This window comes from Alosa pseudoharengus, unplaced genomic scaffold (assembly GCF_046254945.1).
Source record: "Alosa pseudoharengus isolate Yale_2024_CS ecotype anadromous, Long Island Sound unplaced genomic scaffold, YU_APseudo_1.1 YU_APseudo_1.1_scf_4, whole genome shotgun sequence".
Classification (NCBI taxonomy): Eukaryota; Metazoa; Chordata; class Actinopteri; order Clupeiformes; family Clupeidae; genus Alosa; species Alosa pseudoharengus.
In genome coordinates, this window is record NW_027468774.1 from 43,347,740 (window position 1) to 43,373,685 (window position 25,946).

General features: G+C 43.4%; 1 protein-coding gene across 2 annotated transcripts in view; it reads left to right on the top strand.

The window, feature by feature from the left end:
* The window catches only part of kcnt2b (potassium sodium-activated channel subfamily T member 2b), a 65,954-nt gene that overhangs the window by 33,859 nt on the left and 6,149 nt on the right, over positions 1-25,946 (top strand). Inside the window, exons 14-26 of one of the 2 annotated variants that reach the window (XM_076266452.1) lie at positions 14,545-14,653; positions 16,861-17,013; positions 17,249-17,499; positions 20,529-20,581; positions 20,657-20,827; positions 21,427-21,522; positions 22,505-22,677; positions 23,456-23,527; positions 23,753-23,887; positions 24,257-24,368; positions 24,711-24,812; positions 24,925-25,008; positions 25,264-25,392. In XM_076266452.1, coding sequence (XP_076122567.1) covers positions 14,545-14,653; positions 16,861-17,013; positions 17,249-17,499; positions 20,529-20,581; positions 20,657-20,827; positions 21,427-21,522; positions 22,505-22,677; positions 23,456-23,527; positions 23,753-23,887; positions 24,257-24,368; positions 24,711-24,812; positions 24,925-25,008; positions 25,264-25,392 — 1,640 coding nt within the window. The remainder of the gene's footprint in view (positions 1-14,544; positions 14,654-16,860; positions 17,014-17,248; positions 17,500-20,528; positions 20,582-20,656; positions 20,828-21,426; positions 21,523-22,504; positions 22,678-23,455; positions 23,528-23,752; positions 23,888-24,256; positions 24,369-24,710; positions 24,813-24,924; positions 25,009-25,263; positions 25,393-25,946) is intronic. The other variant, XM_076266453.1, reaches the window with a different exon arrangement.

Consider the following 25,946-nt stretch of genomic DNA (forward strand, 5'->3'; position numbering starts at 1 on the left):
CATAATTTCTGTCTGTGTCTGTCTCTCTGTATGTGGTGATATTTATTGGCATGACAAAGCATTTCTAATTAACAGGTAGTTAGACAAAAACATTGTGTGCGTGCGTGCGTGCGTGCGTGCGTGCGTGCGTGTGTGTGTGTGTGTGTCTCTCTCTCACTCTGTCTTCTTGTCAAACTCAGTTCATACACCGCCTGCCTGCGCCCAGCTGTGCTAGTCCCTGATTACCATTTCATTTTGTTCTTGTAGTCAAAGAAATCCACTCAAAACTCCTCCATGCCTCCCACATGCAGTCAGCCATCACTAGCACATCGACTCTCCCCTCCATCGCCGCCATAGCAGCGCGTGAGTGCAGCCACAGGTTCCTAATTGGTCTAGTGTGAAGTCTCGTAGGACAGACAGAACAGAGCCCCCCCCCGACCCCCCCCCCCCTACACACACACACACACACACACACACACCACACACACACACACACACACACACACACACACATATACACACACACACACACAAACATAGGCATACATATACGGACACACTCACACACACAAACATAGCCATACACACACACACACACACACACACAGACATACTCACAATCCCGCCTGCCTGTGTCAATACAGATGTGCCGTCTGTAACAACCACCAACTTAATAAAAATCTGCACGTTTTAAACATAATAATCCTGCCAACGTAATAATTTCCCACCAACGTAATAACTTTTGCCTACTGCCAACATAATAAACCAATTTCCCACCAACGTAATAATTATTAATAATTGTTGGGCGTTATTATTATTATCACTGGGCGTTGTGGAGTCCTTTGCCTTCGCCTCGTCCATTAATTCTGTGTATTGGGATGCCTCAGCAGCCGTTATCCCTTACAACACCCAAAACTCGATTAATTATCGAAGTTTTGACATTAATGTAAGTTAGAAGGGTAAACTGTAAGGGCTGAAATTATTGATTGTGCTGGAGGCAGGAACAGATTTAGTAGTGCACTGTTGACATTGTGAATATAAACTTACTTTTTGCAACTATTAGTCCAGTTGCGACAGCTTTTAAATGCGTAGTAAACCTGTGAAGTCTAAGAATCTTCACCTGTCATGGCCTACTGGTTAGGGCATTGGGCTTGTAACCGAAGGGTTGACAGTTCGATCCCCGACCAGTATGAACGGCTGAAGTGCCCTTGAGCAAGACACCTAACCCCTCACTGCTCCCTGAGCGCCGCTGTAGCAAGGCAGCTCACTGCTCCGGGTTAGTGTGTGCTTCACCTCACTGTGTGTTCACTGTGTGCTCTGTGTGTTCACTAATTCACGGATGGGATAACTGCAGAGACCAAATTCCTTGTATACGCAAGTATACTTGCCCTAGAAACCTGATCTACTAATAAGGTGAACTAAATCAACTCCATCCCAGGAGAAAGTACACAGACACATAATGTAAGTAGGCATTGAGTGTCCAACTTTGTGACACCTCCAAATGCTAATTGAGAAAGTAATCAATTTTGAATTGAACCCAGAAGGTAGTTATAGCTACTCTCTAAAATATCCTTTATATTTTAATAATGGTCTTCTCCTTAATGGTAATCCTCACGATACTCTGAAAGTCGCTTATAAAGTAATTTTGCCCATCAGTTGTTCTACCTTGTACACATACTAACAATAAACAGTAATGAGGAAAGCAATAAACATTATGAATAAGAATGTAGCATTTAAATTGCCCATAATCCTGAGAAACAACTCACCAACATCACTCAACATTAGCATTGCTACCACTGCACAGGCTCATAGGGGTCTTCTACATCAGGGATTCCCAAACTGTCGGCTAATTAAACATGATGCCTGGAATGCGTCAATAGAATGTTACGTTTTTATGTGTCCGATGATTGGGGGTACGCGAGCCGAGTCAGAATGTAGGTGGTGGTATGCGGGGGAGAAAGTTTGGGAACTGCTGTTCTACATGCATGGCAGATTTTATGGGGGTTGGGGCGGGGGGTGACTCATACTCATACTTTTCAGTAAAGGTTACTTAAATCAAGTCAAGTCAAGTCAACTTTATTTATATAGCGCATTTCATACACAGAGGTCATTCAATGTGCTTTACATAAACACAAGCAAACCAGAATAGCTAATAAAAGCATAGAAGGGCAAGTGTCAAAAATTAAAGAATAAAAAAAGAAAATATAAAACACACAAGGTAATAGTACATAAAAACATAAAAGGGCAATAGTTTAAAAGTGTTTAAGAAATAATAATTAAAACACATACAAATGGCAATAGTTTAAAAGTGTTTAAGAAATAATAATTAAAACACATACAAATGGCAATAGTTTAAAAGTGTTTAAGAAGTCATAGTTAAAACACATAAAAAACAACATAGAATGACTAGTCAAGCACCCAGTGAACAGCAGCACTCTATGGAGATTATTACGTTGGCAGGATTATTACGTTGAAAACGTTGGTAGGAAATGATTACGTTGGCAGGATTATTACGTTGAAAACGCTATGTTTTATTACGTTGGTGGTTTATTACGTTAGTGGTTTATTATGTTGGTGGTTTGTTATGTTGGTGGGTGCTATAGCCATCTATTTTTAGATGTCTCGTGTCTGTCAGGCAGCCCTACTGATCAGGGGAGAAACATGAAAGCAGAGGGTTTTTTCTCCCACAGCTTGGGCAGAAGGTGATATTATTAGACAGCCTAGTGGCTGCTGTAATGAGTCCACTATCGGCTGATGCCACGTGCCCGTCCGTCCTCACCCCCATTGACAGCCTTTACAGAACATTTTTAGAAATTCCCTTTGGTCCACATATCCTCAGAGCTTTGCTGAGCGCAGATCTTCAACACAGCACAAAATCAATGTCAATGACAATTGGCTTTTTCCTTTGGCTACAAGGACCCGCTGTCTTGAAGTTGCTGAAGCTATGTATCTCATATTAGTTAGGCTACTTTAATGATTGTCCCGAGGGAAAATTCAGTTTCACAGTCTCTCTACATACAACTTCGCACACTGGGCTCTAATTTGATTCATGGGAAAAGTGCAAAGTCTTAAGTCGAACTAAAGCTAATTTAATAACTAGACAAAATCGAATTGCTAATTTAACACCAAGGGGCAAGGCATTGAAGCGCAAACATTGATTTGTCAACTCAATGCTCCAATATGTCACATGATAGCTGTATTTTGTGCACAAGAATTTTGCTTGCTGACAGACTTTGCACTTTGCTTGTCAAACAAATTTGGGCCCATTAAGTACACATTTGTACCACAGTACAAATAACACCATATTACGGATAACAGATAGCTTTACACCTCACATTATCTATAACGCCCCAGAGATGAAACATCACACCCTAAAGGCTATGTTATATGCTATTCAGTAAATGCATATTCCGGTTTTACTCAAAACGGCATTTGACGTCGTTTTGATCCCAAGCGGAAATGTACACTCCTTATCATCCAAAAATAGACGCTGGATTGTTGTCAGACCTTTAACAGGGCATTTGTAATGGCCACAGCTGCTGGGCTGGCGATGGGGTGTCTTATTAAGTGAAGCTATGGCTGTGGGTACCAGGCTTTTGCTAAATCAGGCCCGGTTGCATGTTAAGGACGAGTATCTGTTTCCTGATGGCAGCTGCGTGGGTGGGTGACATCCTGTGCTATGGTGGTTGCAATGCTGGCCTTACTATTGAACTCTAAGAGATTGGGTGTAAGGAGATCTATTACTTTGCCAGAAGTGTAGGTTATGCAGTGTAGGTTATGTAGGTTAGTATTGTCCAGTTTGTAACAGAGAGCATGTGGACAATGTCAATTCCAATCCTAAATTTGGGTATATTATTGGGGTGTAGGACAAGAAGAAATGTCATATAATACAATACTTTTTATTATAGACATTATAAGGATTTAATGCATTTCAGGGAGTAAGGAGTGATATGCTTTCTTGTCAAATTCAGGGAATTGCTCTTTGCAATCCTTTGTCCCATCTACAAATGAGCCATGCACTATTCTAACCAATCAACATGTTGATGCAGGAGCACATGCTGGAAATATCAACAACCTTTCAAAAACTTTATTGTTTGCAAAACAACTTGTGTGTTTGTTTATAACTCTCTTAATGTTAGCTGATGTATGTTTAGATAGCCAAACCTTATTCCTGTCATCCTGAAATCAAAAGCCTACCGCTCTGTTTGTAATGTTTTATTACGAGCAAACTAGCTGATTTTTTTATGCCTCTGTCAGTGTTAGCTAAATTCATAGGTTACCAAAGGAATTTCCAATCCAGAATGCTTGCTTGCCCCCGTAGCTGCAGCTCACTGTCTTTGTCTAACTAATCTGGCAATTTGGATGTGTAAATTCTACTACCTTGTGTGGTGGTGCAAATAGGCCAAAACGACCAACCCAAACTTAAACAGAATTTGTGAGCTGTGAATTAAATTCTAAATTGTGAATATACTAGCTGCACCACTGTTGTGATAGAAGCCAGTATTTCAATTTAACATGTGACATGTCACTGATAAACCACGTTATGATTTGTTACAATAAATGTTGTTATATACAATACCTTTAGGTGATGGCAACAACTCAGTTTTACCTATGGAATTTCAAACCTAAAGTCAGCAACAGTTTTGCATTATGTTATACTCTGCGGACTTACAGTGGCAGAAGTGGTGAAATAAAAGATATATTGGCATTGACTATTTTGTATGGAGTGTTAAGAATTCTGACCCATAAACAGGCACATTGCCATTTTCTGTTTTCACATTCAAGTGAAAGCTGTGACACCGCTAGCCCAAGCAAATGCCTGTGGGGAGATCACAAATCAGTGCGAATGCAGGGAAAATTGTCGGATGATATTGCCTGGTTTATTTTCCACATTGAGTCTTCTCCTCTTTTTCTCTTTATGACTGACAGCAGCAGTGCTAGAACTGAGAGAAAATGCTTCATAGCAAAGGGTCATTTAGTCAGGTTTGATATTCAGGTCAGGCAATAAGCATCCCTCTGAGATGTTAACAAAAAAACATTATTTGTGAACAAATAAACATTAAATGCAAAACTGTTAAAAACAAAGAGAGGAAAGAGAGAATATTATGAGATGAAAATTCCTAGAACTTTCTTTATAAAAAATCACCTTATGTCTTCCTATAGCGTCCAAAATGTTGTCTGTTTTACGTGGATGACGTTGGTCCTCTCTAATGCTCTGTGTGGTAAATGCTCTTGTCAGCCTAGTCAGCCATGACTGATGACGGAGCTGGTGTTTTCCCAAATTTAGAATGCCAACCCACGTCTCTGGCTGCTCTGCTTTCTCTTGCAGAGCACTCATCTTCTCTTCCCTTCCCTTCTCTCGCTTTCCTTCTCTCATTTCTTCTCCTCTTCCCTCCTTTCTTCTCTTCCCTCCTTTCTTCTTCTCTTCCTACCTTAATTCTCCTCTTATCCTTCCCGTCTCCCACCCCTACACCTGTTTCTTCTCTCTCCCTCTCTCTCTCTCTCACTCACTCTTTCCCTCTCTCGCTCTTTCTCCCTCGCTCTCTCACTCTCTCTCACTCCCCCCTCTCCCCCTCTCACTCTCTCGCTTTCTCTCCGTCTCTCTCTCTCTCTCTCTCCCTCTCTCTCTCTCCATCCCCGCCGTGAGGAACAGAGAGATGGCTCTGGCTGTGCAGCTCGCCGAGTCAGCGCACTTCCTGTGCCTCTGAAATAGCCGCCGCGGTGACACACAGCCGAGGAGACACCGCCGTCTCCGCCACCTCTTTGTGCTCCCCCTGAGCTCCCTCTATCTCTCTCTGTCTCTGTCTCTCTTTACCTCTCTATCTCTCTCCGTCTCTCTGTCTCTGTCTCTCTTTACCTCTCTATCTCTCTCCGTCTCTCTGTCTCTGTCTCTCTTTACCTCTCTATCTCTCTCTGTCTCTGTCTCTCTTTACCTCTCTATCTCTCTCCGTCTCTCTGTCTCTGTCTCTCTTTACCTCTCTATCTCTCTCCGTCTCTCTGTCTCTGTCTCTCTTTACCTCTCTATCTCTCTCTGTCTCTGTCTCTCTTTACCTCTCTATCTCTCTCCGTCTCTCTGTCTCTGTCTCTCTTTACCTCTCTATCTCTCTCCGTCTCTCTGTCTCTTTCTCTCTCTCTCCGTGTCGTATCGCCTCGCCCTCCCGCCGCACAACATGAAGCATGACCGCCCGCCTGTCACGCGACCCGACGACAAACGACAACTAAATGAGCTCTCACTCGCTCGGCGAGGCCACAAAAAAGCCACGCGCTTATACCGAGTGCAGCGTGCAGAGGCTTCACGCCGCGCGCTCCCTCTACGCCCAGCAACGACGGATGCCACTGTGGCGCGTGATTGGCGCATTGCCAAAGTGCCAGGCGGATGGCTAAAAAAAGAGAACGCCTAATTGCACGTGGCTCGTCAGCGGCAGCGTGGTGGCTCCGGCGACGGCCTCCAGCGCGGCAGACATGTTGTGACACAGCGCGGAATATGGGCACTAAGTGCTGGAGTGGGTGGAATTAATGAGGCCCGCACTGCAAACCCGAGCCGAGCTCGACAAATAGCTTAATCGCCGCCTAATGCTCAATCATCGCATAATGCAAAAATGCAGTGCGCCTGCAGTGCTAAGAGAGAAATAGGAAAGAGGGAGAGAGATGGAGAGGGAGAGAGAGAGAGAGTGATGGAGAGAGAGGGAGGGAGGGAGGGACAGAGAAAGGGAGGGAGAGAAAAAATACAGTAAGGCATTGACAAAGATAGAATGTGATATATAAAGTAAAAAAAGAAAAGAGAACAGAGAAGAGGCAACAGACAGACTTGATGGAGGATGAGAGATGGAGAAGAGGGGGTAGAGAGAGAAAGAGAGAAAAATAGGCAGAAAGAGAGATAGAGAGAGAGGTAGATAGAGAGAGAGGAAGTAGGCTGACAGATGGTCAGAAAGGGCTTTAGTTTTTGAGATACCCCTACCAGAGGTAGAACTAAACCAAACAATGTTTTTCCTCATCTCTAAGGTCTCCCATATATGAAATGGATTCTTGCCTAAAAATATTTTACTGCTAAGATTGTTAAATTAACAGGTATTGTTATACACCCCAAAACCAAAAAAGGGCTAAAATATAGCCTGTCCGTATGGGAGTTAAGGCATATAAACTAGTGCAGATCAATCACACAAGCTCTGAGAACTTTGAAACTTGGCATGTTTATAGTCAGGAAGACTGATGAAAAGACTGGATGTGAATATCTTGATGTATGGAATGAATAGAGACATGTAAACATACACTTAAAATAAGCGGACATGCAAAAAATGAATATCTATGCAGAATGTTTTTATTTACTTTGTAGCTGCTTTACCAGGGATTATCATAGCAACACATATGATGGCTTGCTGGAAAGGTGGGGTTGTACTGAATCCAATAATACCAAATATGTAAATATAGTATGACGAATCAGGGTGTTCTGTCACTCAATGTAAGACGGAACACTGGCAAAATACAGTCTCAAGTCAAATGCAACATTAGTCAGAGGGGTAAGTACTTTCTTAGCTAGGGAAAGTAGTTTCTACAACTAACTGTTTAGCTACTTAGGGGTGAAGTAAGCAGTGTAGGCTCTACTGTCCACTGCTGGTCTGGACAGACAAAAGCTAACAATATTATTTTCCATTATTCAGCACTGACTTGACCAAAACAAAATTCAAGTTAATGTAAATATTTTAATAAAGGTGTTTCATTCCAATGTTAACCTGATTCAATTGGATCTGTGTTTCATATGAAATGTATCATTATTAAATGTAAATATAGATCAGCACTTGCCTTGCAGTAACAATGAATTTATCAACATTCTTCTCACCACTGATAATGTGATTTGGACTTAGAGACTGTATTTTGCCAGTGTTCCGTTTTCTTTCATTTTGGACACCTCATACATTGAGTCACAGAACACCCTATTCAGGATTCAGGATTCAGCCATCATATGTGTTTCTATGATAATCCCTGGTAAAGCAGCTACAAAGTAAATTAAAACATTCTGCATAGATATTCATTTTTTGCATGTCCGGGATGTAGAGAGAGAGAGAAAGGTAAAGAGAGAGAGAGGGAGGTAGAGAGAGAGAGAGATATGAAGGTAAAGAGAAAGAGGGAGGTAGAGAGAAAGAGAATGCTGGAGCTCATCCCAGTGAGGATGCTTTTTATTACAGAGAGCTCAGCCTGTTTAATGGGCTGCTGTGGGTCGCGACATGTTAATTGATCGCGAGCTGCACAACAGCTTTGCCACTATCTGTCTCCCTCCCTCCCTCTCTCTTTCTCCCCCTCTCTCTCTTTCTCTCCCTCTCCGCATCTCCCCCTCCCTCTCTCTCCACCTGTGCATTCCTGATGACCCGTCCAGTCATGACGGCAGTCAGTCAGTCAGTCAGTCAGTGATGCCCAGGAAACCTCATGCTGATTAAATTAGCACAGCTGCCCAGCACAAAGGCACCGCAATTACCTACCAGCATGGAGAGCATGGAGGCCTTGGTGAACACTCAATACTCCACACTCACACACACACACACTCACAAAAAGACACACACACACACACACACACACACACACACACACACACACACACACACACACACACACACACACACACACACATACATACATACACACACAGTCACAAAAAGACACACCACACACAGACACATACACACAGTGGAGAGGATAGAGCTCAGGAAATGAAAAAGAGTACACAATGATCAAGGTGTGGGCTGTAGCATCCCTGGCTGAGACTAGGTCAGTAATTGCTTTCTGTGTTTGGCTGGAAGTCCTCAGCTGAAGGAGAAAGGGAGCGAGAGACAGAGGAAGGAAGAGGAGGAAAGAGTGCAGGGAAGAAAATGGGAGGAGAACCTGGTGAGAGAGAGAGAAAGAGAGGGGGGGCATGAAAGTGTGTGTGTGTGTGACAGAGAGAGAGAGAGAGAGAGAGAGAGAGAGGGGGGGGGGGCATGAGATACAAATTGAAAAAAGAACTGCTAATTGGTATGTGAGTGAGCACAGCACACAGTGTGTGTGTGTGTGAGAGAGAAAGAGAGAGAGAGGTATATAATGAACTGCCATCTAATTATTGCAGCTACTGCACTTACTTCAAAAAATTATATGAATTGTCATGGTGATTTTTGGATATCCATGGCTCTTCCCCAAAAACAAATTGTTTTGGATATCCAAAAACAACAAAATGTAGAGTATAGAGGCTTTGTTCCATTTTGTCACAATTCTCTCATCACAGTAGATCAAAAGTAGATGTAATTTCTGAAAACTCAACACAAAATTGCTTTCCACTCGCATTGATTTTCTTCATGATGACTCTATATAAGTGGTGTCTTCCTCAGTGCCTTTGTGGCAAGCTTTGGTAATTCGGTTTTGAAGGAGTTGTTTCATTGCTATGCCCAGGCTACCTTATATTACTCATAAAATAGGACTTATTGCATATTGTTCTCCATATTTTTAATTGCCGTTTTTATGGAGTATTGTCCTTCCCACATATTACACAGGAGCCTATCGGTCCCTGCATTATGTTTCTCGCAGCTTCTTTGGTCAGGCCTTTGAGGACACTTGGACATCTCTGGCTTGGCTGGGAGAATTTTATGACTTTTTAAACCTGTTGCTACATCATCACAAGATAATTGCATAACAGCAGGCTATGTAGCAGCTGCATAGCAGCAACCTCGCACATCCTTTTATCTGCAGTTTCCTTGTGCGTAAGTCAATTTTTTATTTTAAGTTTTAGAATATATAGGAAAGAACATGTTTGTACTCCCTGTACTTGGGGAATAAAGATAAGTAGAGTTGTGCTGTGCTGTGCTCAGGATAAGATGAGATCAGCGTTCAAACCTCAAAACAAAACAATCGTGCCTATCAGTGATGCTTCCGCAAGCTGTTGCAACTTTAGATCTTACAACACACCCTATTGACCCAACACACACCATATTGACCCAACACACACCATATTGACCCAACACACACCATATCGGCCCAACACACACCATATTGACCCAACACACACCATATTGACCCGACCATCTCCACAGCTACCATACCACTCCAAACTGGTTGAGCATGGCACTCACAACGCCAAGATCACAGATGCAATATACCCAGACAGCCTACACGCTTAAAACAAATGTGTTGTCTCTATCTGGACACAGAGATGTGTTAAAAAAAACGATGCCCTGATGAAAATACACACCTGTACTGATCAGTAACTTTTGGATTAATAGTCCAGGCAAAGTAGCGTTTTACGACAGACTAATTGTAAAATAATTTTTTGCAGCTTAGATCATTTCTATGAGGTGTCCAGAACAACATACTAAAAGTCCTAAGAAATCCTAGTTGAGGAAATATGTTAAATTCTCATCAATCCAAGATGTGTGCCAAGAAGACCAGGCAACAATAGGCCTACACCATCAATGGGGCTATTTTTTTCCTTTACTCCTATCAAAATTAAACTTTACACAATTAAAGTAGCCATGAAAAGTATTTTTTTTTTGTATTACAAGTTTTTTTGAAAATTAATTTTAATATGCAAATGAGCTATACACTAATCGAATATGCCCAAAATACACCCAAATAGGCTTAATTTTTCCTTTACTCTTACCACATAAACTGATTTAACTATATAAACCATATATTTTCTGGAAGGTTAGACCCTCAGGATGTGATCGATCTAACATAGGTTTTGACCTTTCTCACCCTCCCCTTTACTTTGCTGCCCATTCATAATAGATAGGGTATGAGTAAATTGGGTATATGGCTCATACCTTTGGGTCTGTGCCATTTAGGAAAAACTGTTTCAACCATATAAACCATATATTTTCTGAAAGCTTATACCCTCAGGATGTGATCTAACATGACATGAAACATGTCCCATCCTCCTCATTAGTATGCTGCCCATGCATAACACATGGGGTATTGGTAAATTAAGTGTGTTCTGATACATTTTGGGCTGTACCATGAAGAGAAAACTAATTAAACCACCTAAACCATATATTGTCTGAAAGCATATACCCTCAAAATGTGAACTAACATGGATTTTGACATTTGTCACCCTCCTCATGACATGACAGCCCAAAAAGGTATTAGCCATATACACTATTTACCAATACCCAATGTATTATGCATGGACAGCATACTAATGAGGAGGGTGGGGCATGTCTCATTGTACCCATTGTAAAAAAAAATTTTTACCTTCCATATATATTTTCACTGCGAGGATTGATTGTGATAGGAGTAAAGGAAAAAATAAGCCCATTAGGGTGTATTTTGGGCATATGCGATTAGTATGTTGCTCATTTGCATATTCAAATTAATTTTCAAACAAACTTCTAATACAAAATGTTTTACTTTTCATGTAGACTTTCATTGTGTAAAGTTTTATTGTGGTAGGAGTAAAGGGAAAAAATAAGCCTATGGGGGCCTATATTTGATTAGTGTACAGCTCATTTGCATATTCAAATTCATTTTCAAAGAAACTTGTAATACAAAAAAATTTACTTTTCATGGATACTTTCATTGTGTAAAGTTTTTTTTTGATAGACGTAAAGGGAGAAAATAGTCCCATAGGGGTGTATTGTTGTGTGGCCTTATACTGGCACACATCTTGGATTGATGAGAATTAAACATATTTCCTCAACTAGGATTTCTTAGGACTTTTAGTATGTTGTTCTGGACACCTCATAGAAATGATCTATGCTGAAAAAAATTATTTTACAATTAGTTCTATTTTTGGCTCCAAAATGGGTTACTTTGCCTGGACTATAAAGCATCTGCTAAACAAACGGATGTCAATAACCCACTCATGGGACTGTGCACAGGATTGCCTCATGTGCACATTATGGTCATTGTAGAGTAGCTTGTAATATGCCAGAGCAGGCAGACACCAGGAGAGCAGAAGGCTATAAAATCACCTCTACTGTTAATACATTTTATTAATACTGTTGATACATTTTATTAATACTGTTGATACATTTTCTCCATCAGTTTGACTAGCTTTTTAATGGCTTAATCAAACATTAAATCGTTATTGCATAGCCCAGGAGCCGGGAGAGAAAGAGGTGTTTGTCTGATGCATTCGTGAAGAGGAAGTTTTTGGTGAATGAATATGAATGTTGTCTGCATCCTCTGTCTGATTGGCAAAATGCTGAAATGTGTGTTTACGCCATGTTAATGAGGTACATGCAAATGAAGCCGGCTGCTGCATCGATTAAGAGAGCATTAAGGTAGCTGCCCTATTTCATTGTGCTGTGCTGCATCGATTAAGAGAGCATTAAGGTAGCTGCCCTATTTCATTGTGCTGTGCTGCATCGATTAAGAGATCATTAAGGTAGCTGCCCTATTTCATTGTGCTGTGCTGCATCGATTAAGAGAGCATTAAGGTAGCTGCCCTATTTCATTGTGCTGTGCTGCATCGATTAAGAGAGCATTAAGGTAGCTGCCCTATTTCATTGTGCTGTGCTGCATCGATTAAAAGATCATTAAGGTAGCTGCCCTATTTCATTGTGCTGTGCTGCATCGATTAAGAGAGCATTAAGGTAGCTGCCCTATTTCATTGTGCTGTGCTGCATCGATTAAGAGAGCATTAAGGTAGCTGCCCTATTTCATTGTGCTGTGCTGCATCGATTAAGAGATCATTAAGGTAGCTGCCCTATTTCATTGTGCTGTGCTGTATCGATTAAGAGAGCATTAAGGTAGCTGCCCTATTTCATTGTGCTGGGTTGTCTGCTCACATCAGTTACATCAATTACATTAGATTCACACACTCTTCCCCTCGGTGCATGCATGCACACATCTTTTTACACTCTCTTCTATCCTCTCCTCTGTTCTGTTGCCCCCCCCCCCCCTACACAAACACACTCAGACAATGACACACACACACACACACACACACACACACACACAGAGACAAAGACACACACACACACACACCGAAATACACACATACAGCTCTCTCTGATTCTGCTCTTCTCCTCAGAGAGAAGATGTCTTTTGAATGAACTGAGTTGAATTGAACTGAGATGTCTTTTGGCATGGAAGTGGGCCACTGGGCTTTTGCATGCCGTTTACCCCATTGTGGGTGTGCAACAGCCAATCAGGTGGCCAACACTAGGGCTGGGGGTGTAGCCCAGTGTTGGAGACGTGGGATTGGGGTGGTCAGGGCGATCAGCTGGGCTGGGGTCGGTGGAGGGCAGCCGGTCACCCCTCTCTGGACTATGTCTCCACCCTCCGCTCTCATTATTAAAGTATAGTTTTCGGACTCCTCAAAGTTCAAAATCCCTGTGTACAGCCCTTCTTTCTCCATGTGCTGATGATGTGCAGTAAAACTATTGAAACCTCAAAAACAAGTATACAATGCACACTGGAGGATATCAATTTTGCTGACTCTAACTCTACTTATTTTTATTTGCGTTCCGAACGTGAACCTAAAGAAGCAAACTGTGAAACGTGTTGTTCACGCAAATAAAGTCAGCAAAAATATATCCTCCAGTGTACAATGTTTACTCATTTTTGAGGTTTCAATATATCTTTGGGACTTTTTGCCTTTATTTGGGTAGGACAGTGAAGATTGAAAGGAAGTGAGAGGGAGGGAGACAGATGGGGTGGGATCGGGACACGACCGCAGGTCAGACTATGGACGCTGTAGCCTGTTGCGCCCCAGTGCCTCCCTGTTCTCATTATTATCAGAATCAGAATCAGCTCTATTGGCCAGATTTGCGTAAACAAACAAGGAATTTGACTCCGGTTAATCTTTGCTCTCAAAGTACAACATTCACTTAACATATAAGAACAAAAAATGAAAAACATAAAAGGAATACTAGCCTAACATAATCTGCCCACTCACTAGTAACACACCTTTGCAATCAATCTCAGCTTCTAAGCTTCTCTCACCTCATGGGGCCAACACCCATTTCCTTTTCAATCAGTGCCCATCCAAGGGTCAGGATAGGAGAAAACATTGCACCCTGTGATATTTTCTGCACCCGCAAGTGCTTTGTTAGGAAAACATCCTACAACTACACGCTATGTCTGTGCAAAGTGTGTGAGTCAGGTTAAAGGAGAAATCCGGCGAGTAAAAAAACAATCGGTTTTACCTAGCGAGTTTTACAGCGCTACACTCTGGGGCATGTCCGTGAGCCCACATGTTCATGCTCGAGAAACAGACATCTATGCGAAAAGAGGAGTTCTCCTTTAAAAGAGGAGTGCCCATTGATGCTGCAGACAGCAGGGTGGCCCGCCCACTCACTGCTTCGATGCGACACCGGTTGAGTCAGGCTCCTTGTCCTGACTCACACACACTTGATGGAGACTCACACACACACTTGAAACTTTGGAGAGCACCGTAGCCTTCACAGCTCAGGTTTCAGTCATTATTAAGCTTGCTGGAGGGGACTGTGCATCTCAGGCATGACTCTATGCAGCTACAGGTAATTGTGGGTAAAGGTTTTTGTTTGTTCTACCCCCTGACGTGTGTGTGTGTCTGTGTGTGTGTGTGTGTGTGTGTGTGGGGGGGGGGGGGGGGGGGGGGGGGGTGTGCTTTTGTGTCTGTAGACCATGTGGTGTGTGAAGAGGAGTTTAAGTATGCCATGCTGGCTCTCAACTGCGTCTGTCCAGCCACCTCCACCCTGATCACCTTACTGATTCACTCATCAAGAGGACAGTGAGTGGAGACCGCCGCACACACACTTACACAAGCACACACACACACATTCACTTACACAAGCACACACACACACACACACACACACTCTCTCTCTCTCTCACACACATACACACACACACACACACTTACACAAGCACACACACACACACTCTCTCCCCCACACACACAGGGGCGGACTGGGACCAAAAATCGGCCCTGGCATATTTGGCCCAAGCGGCCCTCAAATCGGTGGGGCACACCTAATTAAATACAAAATCTTTGCATTACCCTTAAATATGCATATATTTTCAATTGTCATGGAGCACTGAAAGTGATGTAGGCCTCATTGGTTATCTCTCTGACTGATCAGAGGTAGGCATGGAGCATATGATCTCCATATTCAAGTAGGCTAACAAGCAATTATTAAAGAAGAGTTTCTGCTTGAATTCAAAGTATCATTTCAAATTATTCAATGGGCTACAATTGACAGCAGCACCAAAAATTACTGAAGCCTATGTGTAAAGAGATTGTCTTAGACATTAATGTAATTTATACCAGTTATCACTGTAGGACAACTGAAACAACAGGGCTGTTGCTGGAAATATTTTATTCCTGTAGGCTATACTACCTACCTACATTGCTTGTACATTTTGGAACAGTACAGCTAATTATCAGAACTAATTATCTTTAGTGTCTTCCAGTTGCCTATTGTATAGGTTATATATACTGTAGCTTAGTTGGCTTGTGCATGACGTGACGTTTTGTAACTTACATTTCCGTCAGTCTACAGTCTTTTAGCCCTTCTATACCATGATAACCCTTCCAAGATAGAACCCTTCTGTGTATGCTTGCTTACATCCTCGTTCAAACTCAACGAACTTCAACATGTTGCTGACATATGCTAGCCTACTTGCAATATTGTATTTTTGTAGCTTCTACATTGGTGTTAATTTTGCACAATTGTCACTACCGGCACCCGCCGCAATTTCGTGTAGGCAACTTCGATTAACTTTTGATGCGCTCACAGAATCCTGGCTCTGAGCCAAAATGGGAGGGGTGGGGCCTGACGTGAGCTGTTATTGGATCAGTCCAGTGTCAATATTGAAATGTAACCAATGGGCCGCTGATTGTCCTTCCTTTGGGCCGATCGTTGGCCAAAATAATTAAATTATATATATAGCCTATTCTATCGGCCCAAAAGGTGCGTCGGCCCACCAGGAAAATGCCGGTATGCCAGATGGCCAGTCCGCACTGGCCGCCCATGCACACACACACACATATTAACACACTCTCACCCTATATACACACACACATCCACACACACACACACACCAAACACACACACACACACTAACACACACATTAACACACTCACACCCCATATACACACGCCGCAGACACCCACACTTTAACGCTTCAAACTTCTTCTCATCTTCCTAAACTCATTTAGGAGAAAAACCTCAGCATTCAATTTTTTACGCTTTTGCCATCCCACATGTTATCATCACACCTACCATACCCCACCTCCCTCCCTCCCTCTCTCCCTCCCTCCTTCCTTCCTTCATTCCTTCCCTCTTTCTCTCCATCCCTTGCTCCCATGCTTCCTTCCTTCAGGGCAGCACCTTCAGAGGCCTTCAGACAGCGCACCGGAGCCTTCCAGCCCCTCTCCAGGTCAGTGCACAAATGTCCTGTCGGACACCAGACCAACAGCAGTGTGTCCATGATCCGAAGCTCCCCTCCCTCCCTCCCTCCCTTCCTTCATCTCTCTCTCTCGCTCACCAACCTTTCCTCCTTCGTCTTTTTGCATCTGCCTCTCCTCTCCTTCCCTTCCTTCTCTCTCCTCCACACACACACACACATACACACACACACACACACACACACACACACACACAATCCCTCATTTCTCTCCATTAAAGCCCCTGTTCCTCCATTCACAGAGGGGACACATCATGCAATGTGTGGTGTTACATCACATGTGTGGGCTTGTGTCTCTTTCTCTCCTTTTGTTTTTAAAGCAGCATCATAACATCATGTTTTGTCCATTTTGCAAACTGACATGTTTGATTCCCTCTTAGATGTAAACCATTAAAGCCATGGAAATGTCACTGAACGGGTGGTCATATTTAACAGGAGGTGGGGGGCATGGGGGGGGGGTAGAGTGAGGGAATCTTTGAAAAGGTCAGTCATGTCACCATGTAACCAGTCCTCAACTGCCGTCTCAGGGAGGGCGGGGCCAGCTCAGTGGACCAATGGCAGCGGACATACCGGCGGTGCTCGGCCAATGAGGTGCATCACATTCAACTGGAGGAGAGCAAGTTTTTTGGGGAGTACCAGGGAAAGAGCTTCACCTTTGCCTCATTTCATGCACACAAGAAGTAAGACCAGCATGTCACCCACATGCACACACTCACACACATGCTCTATCACATACACAATCAGTCATACACACACACTCACACAAACAACACAGAGACACTCACACACACACATGCTCCATCACATACACACATACAAACATGCTCCATCACATACACACATACTGTACACACACACACACATACACCTAGTCACACACACACACAGCCGCTGAGCGTGCTCTCCTGATGGCAGGTATGGCGTGTGTCTGATCGGGGTGCGCCGGCTGGACACGTCTAACATCCTGCTGAACCCGGGGCCCTGTCACATCATGTCCACCTCAGACACCTGCTTCTACATCAACATCTCCAAAGAGGAGAACTCGGCCTTCGTCAGGGACCGTCGGGAGCCCATGAGGGGGCCGGGCGTTGACCCCAGAGGCGTCCCACAGACCATCTACCACGGCCTCACGCGCCTGCCCGTCCACAGTATCATCGCCAGCATGGGTCAGTACCACGCTGCTCGCACTTCAGTGCTGTGAGGTTTGATATGATTTGACCTTATTTTGTTTTACGGTACGGTTCCTGTTCTACCTTAGTTTGTTGCTCATTTGTACTTTGCTTTTTATGTTTGTTTCAAAGCCCTATTGATCATTTTTTGGTGTGTGTCATTTTTGTGCATGATTGATACATTTTATTGTGTCAAGAAGATTAAAAAAATATCAATAAAGAAGATAAAAGAAAACCATAGATGATAAAGAAAGGAACAGCAGAGATCGTGAAAAAATAGATCATCAGTTACATAAATATGTCAGTTAATCTTTTCTGTTTCACTTCAACACTTTGTCTCTATGAGATGAATTGAATGTTGTCATCTGTTGATCAATATTTCACCCGGCTAGATGAATGCGGCATCCTTTACCAAAAAAAGGTATACTTAAAGTTAATTTTATTAAGTACACTTAAGTGCAGGTGAAGTATAATTCCCAAGTTTACTTTATGTGGTAAGTTCATTAGTATAAATGTGCTTGTGGTATACTGTGAGGAGATTTAATCATTGCACACAGTACTGTCTACCAGCTGGCAAACAGTAGGCTTATATGTATGAACCCATAATGAACTAGAGCTGTCAATGTTACCTTACCTTCCTAAATTGAATTGAATTGCCAATGAAATAAGTGAGGTATTCACACTCCTCTGAGCACTCAAAGCACTTTACACACTAACACACCTATGGCGTAGGTGCCACGGTGCCGACTTGCACATCCGGAGCACTTTTGGGGTTAAGTGTCTAGTCAGGAGTAGTTGGGCTAAAACCGGCAACCTTCCGGTTCCTGGGCGACGACTCTACCTCCTGAGCCACTGCCACCCACTGTCAACATAAACTAGCCCATGTTTTAATGTTCATGATAGAATACTTAAAGGTGCTCTAAGCAATGTTGGGTAACGTCCCTTCTGTTGACGTTAGCAGAAGGGATGTTACAGAGAGCTAGCTCGCCCCTCCCTTCCCCTCCCTTCCGTAAAAGACTGAAACTCCTGAACGTGCATCTTGTCGGTGATTGTCTGAACCAGGCTGTTTTTGTTGCCGTTTTTGGAGCCGGGGCTGCCCACAGAGACCGTGTTTCTTTACAGTGTATTCAGGGGACAGGCAGCTAGTGGATGGTGAGGTGATGTTTGCTGTATGTGACAAAAAAATGTTTTGCTTAGAAACATCGCTTAGAGCTTTAAAGTAATTCCTAAAGTAAACTATAAGTTGAATCATTTATATACTGCAAGTACTTGTAAGTTTCCTTACATGGACTTCACATCCTACTTTTAAAGTGTATACTAGGTTTCCATTCAGGTATTATTTTTTATATTGAAGCATTATTTTAACTGTCCTTCAAAGTACTCTTAAAGTTTACTGATATAAACACTACCAGTGGATTACAAATACAAACATTCAAACACTTAATCTGAATAAAGAACATTTTTACTTTATGAATAAAAATATTAATCCAAATATTGTATTGGATGCCAAAACATAACAACTTAGGTAGTCAACCCAACTCAATTTGAACGTAAACACAGTCTTTATGGAAAGGTAATATTAGAATCTGTCATGCAGGGTTCTCCAATGTTTTCTCAGTTAGCCTTTTAAAATGATATCAGATTAGTAAACAGAATGTGCCTTTGGAACATTGGATGAATGGTTGCTGATAATGGGCAATGTAGATATTGCATTAAAGATCAGCCATTTCTTTCTACAGTCATTTACAACATTAATGATGAAAACAAGGACATTTATAAGTGACTCCAAACTTTTAAATGGTAGTGTACTTAAACCTTTATGTATCATTGTAAGACAAGTTTAAATCAATTTAGTGTATCTATGATTAGTACACAAAAAGTAAGCTGTATGCATGCTTAGTTTGAAATAAGTAGACCAACAGTACACTTCCACCAACTTGTTTTTGCTAAGAGATGTGTGCTTTTGAACTATGTGATTTTATTCTCACACTGTGACAACCCTGGTGACTCAAAAGGCATTTTCAAGAAAATGAATCACTCTTATTCGCTTCTCAAGAGAGAAAAAGAAGCCCTCAGAAAAAGGCTTCCATTCTCTGATAAAAACACATGCCTTGTTTTCCTTTCAAAGCTCTAAAGCTATGTGCAGCGTGGTTGCAGTGGGAAAAACTAGGCGCTCCCATTGTAATTATATTGCTTCAATACATTGTTTCACCCCAATAAAAGCCCTGGGTCAGTTTAATACCTCCACTTTCTGTGTCTGCTACAGTTACAGGGTGGGTCAAAGCCCCCTCGCGTCCCGGCACTGGCACAGATATTTTTACAGACCATTTTGCAGTCATTGGAATTCTTACAAAATGTCTCTTTACACTTTCAGCTGTCAGTGACAATCTTGGCAAAAGTCAGTTGTAAGGGAGCATATTTGTCAGACTTTCTCGTTACGTTGACCAATTTGCACTTTGTATATGAACTGTGCAATCATGCTTCTATTTTAGTTTAAATATATGTGTGATTGCCTCAGAGTGAGACCAACTAATATAAATGAATATCACTGTGTGAAAACATCCCTAAATGTGTGTGCGTGTGTGTGTGTGTGTGTGTGTGTGTATAAGTGTCATTAACATTAAACACTTCATTGTATTTTAACCTAGAGGCAACTGTTGAATATTTCAGACAAGTTATTTGAATTACTGTTTAGCAAAATCATAGCGCTGAGTAATACAAGGACGCTTATCCAATACCACCATCTAGTGAAATCTATGAGGACCACGCCTATAATCATTCTGCTCTGGTGACTCTGTTCTCATGACAGAAAAGAATGACTGTATTGCATTATGAATGCATTAATTCCAGATGAAACAATACAACAGCTTAATACATTTTAAACTTCGAGAGACAGCACATTATGTCATAGCACAAGTCTGAATGCACTTCTGAATGCATTTGGTGGATAAAACAAGCACATTTTGTTGACCAAAGTAAGTCATTCTGTATTTGAGCGCTATGTGATCCTCTGTCCCCACCCACAGGTACGGTGGCCATCGACCTGCACGACTCCAGTGACAGCAGCCCAGAGGGCCAGGGCACAGGGGGCATGGTGCTGGGTGGCGGGCCGGGCGTACGGACCGGGGGCAGGTCGGAGGTGGTGGGTGCCAACACCCTGGCGCTGCCCGCCATGGGGGAGTCGGCGGAGGAGCGAAGGCACAGCATCGCACCCGTGCTTGAGCTGGTGGACGGCGTGGGCAGTGCCACCTTTGACCTGCTGGGGGACCAGTCGGAGGATGAGGGCGGAGAGGAGGGGAAGGAGGAGGGCGACCGCGACCAGAAGGTGCCATGGTGGGGTGGACACTGCGAGTAAGTAATGGGGAGCCTGTACATGAAGACATCACACCTTTAAGGCTGGGATCACATTGACCAGCGGAAATTGGAAAGCGGCAGAGGCAAGCGTAACACAACGCTCAGACCATATTATGTTCTATCTCGTTCCTAAGTAACACAAACGGTTACCCTAAACTGACAATTGAATACACTCGCGTTGTGCTTTGAAAGTTGAACCAAGTTCAACCCTCAGCTTGTTCAAGGCTAGCGCTGCCACCGTTCCGCTGCGGAACCATAGAGAACAATAGGAAACCTGCCGCTGTTCCGCTGCGGAACCTTAGAGAACAATAGGAAACCTGCCGCTTGTCGCTGGTCAGTGTGATCCCAGCCTAAAGGTGGACCACCTCAGCGTGCCCGGGAATACAGTGTTCCTCATTCCTAAGATGTCCTTATTTTATGGGTCGTCGACTGTTATGAATGTTAATATGCATAGTTAGTGAGTTTGCTCTAGGTCTTCTGATAACCGCTGACTACTAATGAGAATGTGGTTAAAGTTTAATGAGGTGTGTGTGTGGTGTGTGCGCTCATTACTGTGGCAGGTGGGTGAAGGGGTACCCACTGAACTCCCCCTACATTGGCAGCTCGCCCGCGCTGTGCCACCTGCTGCAGGAGAAGATGCCCTTCTGCTGCCTCCGTCTGGACAAGGTGAGAGACCGAGACTCAGCTCGGCCCCTCATGGAAAATGCATGAAACAGCAAAGCCCCTGTGGTCAAAACATCCCTCCTGAAGTCATTAACAGGCTATACCGTACCTCAACACACTTAACACAACTGGCCTTCTCCCACTGACAAAGTCTCTCTCGAGACCTCATTCTTCCTAACCTTTTAAATCTGCTTATCTTCTCCATTCACGTCCTCTTTCTTCTACCATCTCTTTCTCTCTCTCTCTCTGTTTCTCTTTTCTGTGCTGGCCTTTCCTTCATATCTCATCACCATACCTGTCAACATTTAGCTTTCCAAAAACGGGAGATTTTTTTTCGGGGGGGGGGGGGGGGGGGGGGGGGGGGTCAGTGTTTATACCGGATCTGTGTTTGCATATTTAATACGTTTCATACACGTGTTTCAACACTGCATTTCGGTCGTTGCTTTTACCTTACCATTACCTTACGCATGCCAGTTATGTATCCACCAGCTGCCTGCCTGCAGCCTACTTCACAAACTCCAAAGCGGCTTGCTGTCAGATTTGGTTTCGAGGGCACAAGTTCAGTGTATCAACAACACTCAATAACACTTTATGTGATGTGTTAATCAATTAAATTCCCAACAATTTCACAACAGCTAGTTCTGGAGTAGGCCATTCAACTAGCCCGCTTGCTTACGACGAGACTCAGGCTGCGCAGTCGGCACCCGTTTTGGGTTGCCAGGTTTTAGCCTATGACAAAACGGTTGAAATTGAAACTAAGTGATCGTGTATGTGTAGGGTGTATTTCATACACAATCTGGCAACCTGAATGGACTAATGATTTTAAAATGAAGTTTGATGGCCATGCAAATTACGGGAGTTTTCCGGGAGAAATAACAAAACGGGAGGGTGCTGGGAGATGACCTTGAAATAGCCTACGGGAGAAACCCGGGAAAAACGGGAGTGTTGACAGGTATGCTCATTACATCTGCCCTCTGTTCCGTAGTCCTGCCCTCACATCCCGTTTGAGGACGCCCGTTCCTATGGGTTCAAGAACAAGCTGATCATCGTGTCGGCCGAGAGTGCGGGCAACGGGCTCTACAACTTCATCGTCCCTCTGCGGGCCTACTACCGGCCCAGGAAGGAGCTGAACCCCATTGTGCTTCTGCTCGAGAGCATGTAAGAACCACCCATCAACAGAGTGGAAGTCATGATGCGAGCCATGGCTAAACCGGTGAACTGCTAGCAGCACCAGTGCTAATGTTTAATGCTAATTCTTAGCGCCGGGTTGTTACATTTTCCAGTAAGCTCAACAGCCTGATAAAAATGAATCATCTAATTAGTTGACTGGATATTGGTGCGTGTCTGTCTCCGTTAACGACGGCAGATAAACGACTGCGCTGATGGAGTCGCACCGCACCGCCAACCCCGCAACGATTAGCCATGAGGAATGGAGAGGGGGTTTGCCTCTGCGTGACATGAGCATTCTTCCCATTTCCGCTGTCTGACCGGCGGCTCTAACGAGCCTTTGCATGTATTATGAGAAGTAATCTCTGTCTAGCCTGCCGCACGGTACACTGCTGAATGCTCCCCTCTAATGCATTGAAATGCCGTAAACACTCGAGTCATGCCCCGATGTAGCCATTCAGCTGGTGCGTTGCCTCTGGCCATGGGGCATTATGTCTTTGTTCAGCACATTAAAGGGACGGGGAAAAGGATTTTTTTTATTGCATATTAAAGGTTAGGGCTTTTTTTTTTGCTCCCAAGACGAGGAAAATGATTTAAACAATGTAAGCACAGCCATGTTGTCTTGTAATGACCATTTGTTATGGAGGCAATCAATGCACATAATGATATTACTGATGTGTTTCAGTGCGTTGTTTGTGCCTTTCATTTTGTCTGTTTCTCTTTTGTTCCCTCTCTCTCTCCCTCCCTCCTTTTTCTTATCATTCTTCAGACCGGAGGCAGACTTTTTAGAAGCTATATGCTGGTTCCCTATGGTGTTCTATACTGTGGGCTCTATAGATAAGTAAGTGATAAGCTGGGCTTTATTCATCTTCCAGTATTCCACACCTGGTCAACCTCACGGTAATCTTGGTGCTGAAGCACTTTAGCAAAAGTCAAAATGCACATGAATAATGGCTTATTGCCCAGTCTCATTCTCTCTCTTTCTTTTTCTCTCTGTATTTCCTTCTCTCTCTTTCTCCCTCCCCCCCCCCCCTGTCTCTGTCTGTCCCTTTCTCTCTCTCTGAAGCTTAGACAGCCTGCTGCGTTGTGGAGTCACGTTTGCAGACACTATGGTGGTGGTAGATAAGGAGAGCTCAATGATAGCAGAGGAGGATTACATGGCAGACGCTAAGACCATTGTCAATGTTCAGACACTCTTCAGGTATGCTCTGTGTTCATCAGTGTGTCTCATCTTAAAGGTGTCTCAGTCACACACTGCACCTCTAAAATTAAATGCTGTGTGCAAAAACACAGTGTAATAGCACAAAATATACAATGAGACCACTCACCAACCTTTTACTCACAGTACATCCACACCTTTCTTTGCCCCTGTGCCTTTTTAAGCAAAAAAATCCCTGGTCATAAAAGTATCTGATTGTGAACAGTGTGTACTATAAGCTGCTTTAAGAGCTCTCTCCTCGCCTTCTCTCTCTCACTCTGTTTATCTTTTTTGCTTTCTCTCTCTCTCTCCCCCTCTCTGTTCCTCATTCTCTCTCTCCTTTTCTCTCGCTCTTCTCTCGGCACTTTACAGGCTGTTCCCAGCTCTCAGCATCATAACAGAGCTCACCCACCCTGCCAACATGCGCTTCATGCAGTTCAAAGTCAAAGACCACTATTCACTGGCCCTCTCCAAACTGGAGAAGGTAAGAGGGCCTTTTATCTCCTGTAACCTAAGAGCAACTTCAGTAATAGGCAATGAAAGAGTAATGGAAGAGAAATCTTGGAAGAACACTTGAAGGCCAGTTGTGAGCCTCATCTCTGCACAGGCTTCCTCTCTCTCTTTCTCTCTCTCCTCCACTCGGCCCTTGATCAGAGAGTTACGTTAAAAACGAAGATAGTTTACATTGATATTGTTTTGGATTGCCGGGCCGTAAAAGGTTTATTTGAAAGCAAACCTTTGTTTGTGCCTGTCTTTATGCTACCTACCTCACATCCTTGTGTCTCCATGCATGCCCCACTCCCCCTTCTGCCTCCACCCACTACAGAAGGAGAGGGAGAAAGGCTCCAACCTGGTGTTCATGTTCCGACTGCCGTTCGCTGCGGGGAAAGTCTTTAGCGTAAGCATGCTGGACACCTTACTCTATCAGGTACTGACCATCTTCTCAGAGTCATTGTTATAATTCTCATATTGATTGTGGATGGCTTTTAATATGTTTGACATGTTCCTCCTCCAAAATGACATTATCCAACTTCTGACAGTCCTTTGTGAAAGACTACATGATCTCCATCGCCAGACTGCTGCTTGGCCTTGACTCCATGCCCGGGTCTGGCTTTTTATGTGTTGTGAGTACATAAAACTCTTCATATACTTTATGTATTGTGTACTTTCTACTCAAGGAGACAACCGTCAGGGTACAACTAGACAACATTTTATTTGTTCTTCTTGTACCTTCATACATGCATATTATTGTCAGTAGAGTGCCGCTTGATTTTATAAGTATACAGATTACAGTTTAATATTAAAACAATATTACTTCAGACCAATGAATTAGTTAAACGTGCTACTGTATGTTCTGTTTGACCATTACCATGCACTAGATGAAGATCACGGAGGAGGACCTGTGGATCCGCACATACGGGCGCCTCTACCAGAAGCTCTGCTCGTCCACAGGAGATATCCCCATCGGCATCTACCGCACAGAAGCTCAGAAACTACCTGTCTCCGAGGTATAGGAAAGTCCGACTTCTCAGAAGAAGAACTAGAACGGGCCTGTCATCTTTAGTTACAATCTCAGTGTCTCATGTCAAACCAATCACATCACCAAATACTATTAATTAAAGTGCTTCCAGTACATTAGGCAGACAATTTTGCCAGTATGCATGCTCCGTTCTTGTCAAACCTGTGACTTTGGAACTGCAAACACCCTTCTCTGCTATTTGAGCTGTGTTGAAAAATCACAATATTATCCAGCCAGGTTTCTTTTCATGCCTATGTAGCAGTGCACAAGTCTATTGAAGAGCACACATCTTCACTCTGTCATCTTAGTGAACAGCTTGAATAGGAATGCACACTGAGGGGGGCGCTGCAGTGCCTATGCCACACCTGGGTCCAGGAGCCCACGCGGACCCAGGTTCGGGTCCGACCATGGTCATTTCCCAATCCCACCCCATGTCTCTCTATCACTCGCTTCCTGGCAGCCTCTTCGCTGTCCTGTCATAATAAAATATCATGTGTGCACAGTGACAGGGAAGCTACACCAGGCACGTAACTGAAGCGTTCC